At 42.6% G+C, this 9,186-nt stretch overlaps 1 protein-coding gene across 1 annotated transcript in view; it reads left to right on the top strand.

The window, feature by feature from the left end:
* LOC143296270 (short transient receptor potential channel 7-like) overlaps positions 1–3,748 on the top strand; it is a 62,780-nt gene extending 59,032 nt beyond the window's left edge. Inside the window, exon 19 of the mRNA XM_076608108.1 lies at positions 3,602–3,748. Within this exon, the coding sequence (XP_076464223.1) occupies positions 3,602–3,748 (147 nt within the window). The remainder of the gene's footprint in view (positions 1–3,601) is intronic.
* The last annotated feature ends 5,438 nt before the right edge of the window (positions 3,749–9,186 follow it).

Genomic DNA, 9,186 nt, shown 5'->3' on the forward strand with positions numbered 1-9,186 from the left:
GTCGCTTCAGAGACGTCAACCAGCAGGCTGGTACCGGGAAAGTGACACCAGGCGACGCATGCTCTCGTTTGTCCATGTTGTGTCATGTCTCAGCTTTTGATTTATCCATGTCGCATTCTTATCTCAGCTCTGATTTATCCATGTCGCATTCTTATCTCAGCTCTGATTTATCCATGTCGCATTCTGCCTCAGCTATGATTTATCCATGTCAAATATGTCTCAGCTATGATTTATCCATGTCGCATTCTGTCTCAGCTCTGATTTATCCATGTCGCATTCTGTCTCAGCTCTGATTTATCCATGTCGCATTCTTATCTCAGCTCTGATTTATCCATGTCGCATTCTTATCTCAGCTCTGATTTATCCATGTCGCATTCTGTCTCAGCTCTGACTTATCCATGTCGCATTCTTTCTCAGCTCTGATTTATCCATGTCGGATTCTTATCTCAGCTATGATTTATCCATGTCGCATTCTGTCTCAGCTATGATTTATCCATGTCGCATTCTATCTCAGCTCTAATTTATCCATGTCGCATTCTTATCTCAGCTCTGATTTATCCATGTCAAACATGTCTCAGCTCTAATTTATCCATGTCAAACATGTCTCAGCTCTAATTTATCCATGTCAAATATATCTCAGCTCTAATTTATCCATGTCAAACATGTCTCAGCTCTGATTTATCCATGTCAAACATGTCTCAGCTCTGATTTATCCATGTCAAACATGTCTCAGCTCTGATTTATCCATGTCACATTCTGTCTCAGCTCTGATTTATCCATGTCACATATCTAAGTTCTGATTTATCCATGTGAGATTTTGCCTCATCTCTGGTCTTTCCACGTCAAATTGGGTCTCAGCCTGTGCTTTATGTACGTCAAATCAAATCTCAGATCTGATTGTTCATCCATCAAAATGTGCAAGTAGTTTCCCTGGTGGTATATACCAAAAACATTTGGTAATACTTGTATGTCTTGTTTAAGTTTTGTTGTTGTTGTTTTGTTGATTTCATCGAATATGAATCCGATTTAGGAATGTAACGCTGGTGTAAGTCATTTTGATGACTTGTGGCATCAGCTGTCCTGTAGATTATGTTGTATATTTATTTATCTAATCAATTAAAGTAATTCATTATTTGTTGTGCTTTGCTGTGGTTTGTATTGACGGCTATACATGTGTATTATGGTTCGTCTTGTTCACACTCGTCCTGAAAGGGATACTGCCCATCTGGTTCAATTGTCGTCAGGTCTCCCTCCTTCATTTGGCGTGATGCGACTTCTTCTTCTCCTTCTTTCTTTCTTTCTTTTCTTTCTTTCTTTCTGTCTTTCCTCCTCGTGTTAGCGATGTGAACTTGTTGGAAACACGAGCGTACTTAAGAACAGTTGATTGCTTTGTGTATTCCATCGTTCTGTTATTGTTATTGTTATTCCCCCCCTCTCCTACAGTGAGCGGATGGATCAAATTAAAGCTCAAAGTTCAAACACTGTGTGTGTGTGTGTGTGTGTGTGCGCGTGCGCGCATAAACATTAAAACACACGTAACAGGAAGAACACACTCTCCCCCCCTCCCTCCCCCAATTCTCCACATTAACAACACACATCACAGGAAAACATCCCCTCACCCCCACCCCCCACCACCCAGTCTCAGTTTCAGCTGCAAGTTCTCAAGGAGGCGTCACCGCGTCAGGACAAATCCATAATTCTACGCGACACCCCATCTGCTAGGCAGTGGGGATACACGTGGGCAAGACATTCTCCACTATAACCAAATTTTATTTATTCATTTATTTACTTAATTTAAAAAAAATTTTTTTTTGGTTATTTTTACTTTATTTTATTTTATCTTATTCATTTTTATTGTTATTTATTTTATTTTTATTTTATATTATACTTTATCTATTTAAAAAAAAAGTTATTTATCTATTTATTTATTTTATTTTATTTATTTATTTTTTTCTCAAGACCTAACTAAGCGCGTTGGGTTACGCTGCTGGTCAGGCATCTGCTTGGCAGATGTGGTGTAGCGTATATGGATCTGACCGAACGCAGTGACGCCTGCTTGAGCTACTGATACTGATACTGACTATCATACATATGGAAATGTCAACTAATTAGATAAATAAGTAAAGAAAGAATATGACCAAATGCCTGACCTTCGCAAAAACCCAGCGAACTGGTTACGCCTTGAAAGCCCAACTTAGGTTTGTGAAAAAAAAAAGAAGATTTATTAAACAAAATAAACAAATAAACACTTACATGAATTAAAATGTAACAAAGTGAAGGACACTAAAGTAGAAGGCAAATCATTTGTATCAGTCAACAGAAATGGGCCACGCTCAGCGAAGCTGTGCACACCAGTACACGCAAGCACACTCACACATGCGTGCAAATGCGTACGCACGAACGCGCGCGCGCACACACACACACACACACACACACACACACGTGTATATGCGGCTCTTCGGTACATAACATCACTCGGCAGAATCAAGCATGTGGATACACACACAGGATGACGCACATAGAGAAGAAGAAGAAGAAGAAGAAGAAGAAGAAGAAGAAGGAATGAAAATTTATGGAGCACCTTTCCATGCAAAGCATGCTCATTATATCAGAATCACTGCTGGAGATAACAATATTTGCTGAGCAAGTAAATGTCTTCATTACGTTTACACAGCCAAAAGAAGTCCATGAAATTGGTTTTAACGTGATATGTATTCTTAAATTCTTCATACACACACACACACACACACACACACACACACACACATATATATATATATATATATGCAATGAAGGCTCCCCAATGTTCAATTAAATCTGCAGTGCGACATATCTGTGCATCCATCCAAACTTTTAGATGTATTGTCAATATGAATGTTTTCCTTAAAAAACAACACACACACACACAAAAACACAGAACAACAACAACAACAAACAAACAAAGAAAAAACAAAAACAAACAAAAAAACCCATCAAAAACCCGAAACAGCCATGAAATTTCGATGTTACCTATCTCGGACCATTCTTCCAAACTGTACACGTCAGAAGTGAGTCCTAAAAAAATGATGTCTCTTTTTGACAGGTAAATCATAGCCATACATGTGCAAGGTTTTAACAAACGGGCACGTTTCTTCTGCTGTCGATCTCCATTCGTGATCACTGAGTGATGGTTGAGGCCTTTGTCAGTGACAGCATTTCTTCTTTTTCCTTCATGGGCTACAATTCACGTTCACTCGGATGTACACGAGTGGGCTTTTATGTGTATGACGGTTTTTACCCCGTCATGTAGGCAGCCATACTCCGCTTTCGGGGTGTGTGCATACTGGGTGTATTTTTTTTTTATAACCCACCGGACGCTGACATGGATTACAGGATCATTAACGTGCGTATTTGATCTTCTGCTTGCGTATACACACGATGGGGCTTAAGGCACAAGTAGGTCAGCACATGTGTTGACCAGGGAGATCGGAAAAATCTCCACCCTTTACTCACAAGGCACCGTTACCGAGATTCGAACCCAGGACCCTCAGATTGAAAGTCCAACGCTTTAACCACTCGGCTATTGCGGCCGTCTGACAGCATCTGATGTCTGTGCTTCCAGCTGAGCGAGTCGTCAAAGAGGACGCCGAGCTGCTCTCAGTCGTGGTCCCCCATGACAACAGGTCCAGGCTGGCTGCTGTTTGCTCTGTTCTCCTGGGGCTGTGTTCAAGACAACCTTCGTTTTGCAGAACTTCCCTTCACATGGTAGGGACGTGCGGCTACAGTTTACCTGGGGCTGTATTCAAGACAACCTTCGTTTTGCAGAACTTCCCTTCACATGGTAGGGACGCGCGGCTACAGTTTACCTGGGGCTGTATTCAAGACAACCCTCGTTTTGCAGAACTTCCCTTCACATGGTAGGGACGCGCGGCTACAGTTTACCTGGGGCTGTATTCAAGACAACCCTCGTTTTGCAGAACTTCCCTTGACATGGTAGGGACGTGCGGCTACAGTTTACTTGGGGCCGTATTCAAGACAACCTTCGTTTTGCAGAACTTCCCTTGACATGGTAGGGACGCGCGGCTACAGTTTACCTTGGGCTGTATTCAAGACAACCCTCGTTTTGCAGAACTTCCCTTCACATGGTAGGGACGCGCGGCTACAGTTTACCTGGGGCTGTATTCAAGACAACCCTCGTTTTTGCAGAACTTCCCTTCACATGGTAGGGACGCGTGGCTACAGTTTACCTGGGGCTGTATTCAAGACAACCCTCGTTTTGCAGAACTTCCCTTCACATGGTAGGGACGCGTGGCTACAGTTTACCTGGGGCCGTATTCAAGACAACCTTCGTTTTGCAGAACTTCCGTTCACATGGTAGGGACCCGTGGGTACAGTTTACCTTGGGCCGTATTCAAGACAAAATTCATTTTGCCTTCAGGCAAGTTATCTTTGACATGGCTGGGACCGGGTACAGTTTACCTTGAAGGATAAGCTATCTCTTATTCAAGACACACGCAGTTTGCTCAGACAGCTAACCCATCGTCTTTTTTTTTAATCCCAAGATTTCCATCTGCACATGCTCTCAGTTTCACTTCTCATCCACCACAGATCCAAACATTTTCGAGGAGTCCGCAAAACACGTGCTATCCGTAAAGCACGCCCGTTTTCCCTTTAAAAAAAAAAGAAAACAAAAAGAAAAAAGAAAAATGCTGCGAAAAGGATCCCTCATATTTACTTCTGCTTCGTGGGCAGTCACCATTGGCAGGTAGTAAGGGTGCATTGCCTTCGGGTTTGTAGACACGCGGGTAGACTCTTGTGTTCATAATACTGGCTAGTGCTTACCCTCGAGCAGCTTGCCTTGCCTCAGGCAGATTACCCGCAGGCACGCATTTACCTTCAGGCACGATGTTCTCATGAGTACGGCCCCTAGACAGTTAAGTTAACTTCGTATATTTAAGACACGCTCGTTGCACTCAGGCAGATCGTCTGCAATTAAACACCCTGGTGATTCCCTTCTGTGCATGCTCTTTTACTTCTCACTGTGCCACAGTTCAGAGCACTGTGGAGAGAGTTAACAAAACACGTGCTATCCGCGAACCACGCCTGTTTTCCCTCAACAAAAACAACGCCACAAAAGGGTGCGCCGTTTTTACCTCTGCTTCGTTGGCAGTCAGACCTGGCAGGTAGTAAGGGCAAATTTGCTTTGGGGTTCGGTCGACTTGAGTGTTTCTGAATACCGGATACTGCTTACCCTCCGGCAGTTTGCCTTGCCTCAGGCAGATTATCCGCAGGTACACACTTACCCGCAGGCACGATCGTCTCTTGAATACGGTCCCTGAACTTCACTATTATCAAAAAAGAAATAGTATTTGGATGTCTGCAGAAATTTTACCACCCTCCAAACAATTTCAACAGTTTCTTAAACAGTTTTTCAAGGATGTGTGGCGCGTGAATTGTTACTCTCCTAAGTCTGCTGTTATCAAAAAGAAATTAAAGACATTGGGTATTTGCATAAATGTTTCCGTCTTCCAAGCAATTTCAGCTGTTTCAAAAAGTTTCAAGAATATGTGCTGCATAAATTGCATTCTCTCCGAAGTCCATTGTTAAAGAAAACAGAAGAAAAAAGAAAGAAAGAAAGAAGTCTTTGGGTATCTGCAGAAATGTTACCGTCCTCTGAACAATTTCAACAGTTTCAAAAACAGTTTCAAGAATGTTTGGTGCTTGAATTGTCATTCTCTTAAGTCCACTGTAATATAAAAAAAAGAAAAGAAAAGAAAAGAAAATATTTGGGTATCAGCAAAAACCTTATCCTAAGCATTGATACCAAAAGTATATATTGTTGTTTATGTTTCTGACGCGTTATGTCATGTTGATCACTTGAATATGTTTTTGTTTGTCTCCATACCAAAATAGACAGTACGTCGATTGAAAAGAAAAAAAATCACACACACACACACACACACACACACACACACACATTCCATTCCACGACTTTTTCGCTTCTGTTTGTATTTAATGTTAAGAAACTAAAATAAACTCATAAGTACAACACATTTTCATTTCTTCAACATCAAACAAAATGGCTTCCCTGTGTGATTTAAGAGAAATGATGCTTTCCGTCCAAACACATTCTTTAAATTACAAAGTTTTACGTATTTGCATCTTTTTTCTTTGAAAGTTCTTTTGAGCATAATTCACTCAGCTTCATTAACAATATTGAAGCAGGCCTCACAAAAGGTGAGCTGACGATACGACTTATTTGTGACGACTGTCCTGGAGATTAATTAAATTTCAGCTCAAAATGTTCTTGTTGGTGGTGACACAAAGTTTTATATTGATATGTCAAATGACAGGCGCAATAGCCGATGATTAAAGTGATGGACTTTCAATCTGAGGGTCTCGGGTTCGAATCTCGGCAACGGCGTCTGGTGGGTAAAGGGTGGAGAATTTTCCGATGTCCCAGGTCAACATTTGTGCAGATCTGTTAGTAACTGAAACCCTTTTGTGTGTACACGCACGCAGAATATCAAACACGCACGTTAAAATCCTGTAATCCATGCCAGTAATAGGTAGGTTATGGAAACAAGAACATACCCAGCATGCACACCTCCGAAAACGGAGTATTGCTACCTACATGACAGGGTAAATAAACACAATGTTCATACACGTAAAATGTCACATGTCTGTTTGAGTGTATGTGTGTGTGACTGAAACCTGACTGAATGACACAGGAAACGAATGATGAGCGCCTGTCAGTCGGCTCTAACCAGGTAGCAGCCTGTTGGGCAAATGACACCACGTTTGTAAAGTGCTTACAGCTTGGTCTCTGACCGAGGATAAGCACTTTTTTAGTATCCATATCATCATATCAACCAGGCACCAAACGTTTGTGAATCTGTACAGTTCTTCAGGTTTTAACCAGAGACGAACTCATGTTAAAGGTCATATTATATTCTGCCCAAAGCAAAAGTGCTGATAACGTCCATCGATGCTAATGATTTTCGCATGTTTGATCCAATACATACTGATTTGTCAAAGCCTCGCACACAACGTAAAGTCATGAAATTCAGAAACATTAAAATCCCCTTCCTGACGGGGCATGCTGGTGTACAGAGACACAATGTCCATGGTGAACACGTGCCTCTCAGTGCAGTCAAGGAAGGAGAAGTCGTTCAGGAGGCTCAGGGCATGGTTAGTGTCCTTTACTCAGGTGGCCACGAATGGCTAGAACACTGAATCGACAAAAGCCGCAATGGGGGTGGAGGTGAAAGCACAGCCTGAGATGTCAAATGTATGGACAGATTAAAAAAAAAAAAAAATCAGCGATGGTCTTGCAAAGTCCCTCCCAATGATTCAGAAGCTCCTGCTCGCCACTCTTCTTTCTCTCATTGATGATCATGCTCCACAGAATGTGTTCCCAATCACCTTAACTCTCCATGAAAATAATGATTCTGTCATCATCACAAGGGAATATAGAAGACCTACTCAAAGAAGAAATCGAAAAACCAACCTTTGCCATGTGCAAATTTACAAACAGGTCAGAAACAATGTAGCAAAAGTCATTCTAATTGTTAAAGCTAAACATTTCTAGACAAAGCTTACAGAAGCATAGTTTGATCCCAAGAAAGTGTTTCCCGTCCTTTCCACTTTGATTGGCAGGCAAAGAGGTCTGATTCACTGCCTGAACGTCACTCTCAGGAGTTTGCAAAACCGGTTTCCACTTTCTTTAAGGACAAGACAGAAAATGTCAGTAATACTTTTGTTGCTAACACCACAGATACAGGAGATCAAATTGCTCCACCTCTTCCTTTCCTGGACCTGTTTTCTTCTTACCAAAAAAATAATGAATAACATCTGTTTAAGGTGATTTCAACAGCAAAACCAACTACCCCAGAAACTGATTCAATACCAAACAAATTTTTACCTGAATCTAAAGATTCCCTGCCACCAGTCTTTCTCAGAGATTATTGGGTCATGTTCCTGCAGCTTAAAAAAAGGCTGTTGTTAAGCCACTGTTAAAAAACAAAATCTGGATCCTGATTTTCTGGGAAACTACTGCCTGTATCAACCTTGGCCCTATCTTTCTGAGATCCTTGAGAGGGTTGTCGTTGAACACTTGCGGCCACATCTGAATGCGAAATATTTACACGTTGAATTTTAGTCAGCATACAGATGTGGCCACAGAACTGAAACGGCTCTTGTCGCAAAGCAAATGTTCTCTCTCTCCTGAAGAGTCTCTCTGGGGAATGGGGCAATGCCAAAGCAGTCGTCGATGAAGCGGTTGTAGAGGGCTGGTCTGAATGCTGGGTACTGGCTGAAAGCCTGCTCTCCATGTATCCCACAAACAAACATGCAAAGCTAGAACAGATTTCCTGAAAGCCTGCTCCTCCATGTATCCCACAAACAAGCAGGCAAAGTTGGGACCCATTTCCTGAAAGCCTGCTTCTCCATATATCCCACAAACAAACAGGCAAAGCTAGGACCCATTTCCTGAAAGCCTGCTTCTCCATATATCCCACAAACAAACATGCAAAGCTAGGACCCATTTCCTGAAAGTCTGCTTCTCCATGTATCCCACAAACAAGCAGGCAAAGTTGGGACCCATTTCTGTGCCCATGGCAACGCCGCTCTGCTGCTGGAAGTGGTCCTGGTCAAAGGAGACAGTGTTGAGGGTCAGGACAAGCTCAGTCAAAAGCAGGATGGTGGGAATATGGAGGTTGAGGGAGCTCCGGGGTAAAACGTGTTTGGCAGCCAGCAGGCCTTCCTGATGAGGGATGTTGGTGTACAGAGACACAATGTCCATGGTGAACACGTGCCTCTCAGTGCAGTCAAGGAAGGAGAAGTCGTTCAGGAGGTTCAGGGCATGGTTAGTGCCCTTTACTCAGGTAGCCACGAATGGCTTGAACACTGAATCGACAAAAGCCGCAATGAGGGGTGGTAGTGAAAGCACAGGCCGAGACGACAGGTCATTCAGGGTTGTTGGCCTTGTGTGTATTTTGGGGAGGAGGTAGAGAAAAACAAGACGGCACATTGGTCGTTATGAAGACCTAATAACCACAGACAAAAACAGGAAAATGAGATGGGATGGCTACATGACAAGATCCGAGGGGCTCTCCAAGACCGTCCTTCAGGGATCAGTACAGGGGGAAAGAGGACGAGGCAGACAGCGAAACGGTGTGGAAAGTTGACAAATACATGGAGGTGTGC

This window comes from Babylonia areolata, chromosome 21, assembly GCF_041734735.1.
Source record: "Babylonia areolata isolate BAREFJ2019XMU chromosome 21, ASM4173473v1, whole genome shotgun sequence".
Lineage (NCBI taxonomy): Eukaryota > Metazoa > Mollusca > Gastropoda > Neogastropoda > Buccinidae > Babylonia > Babylonia areolata.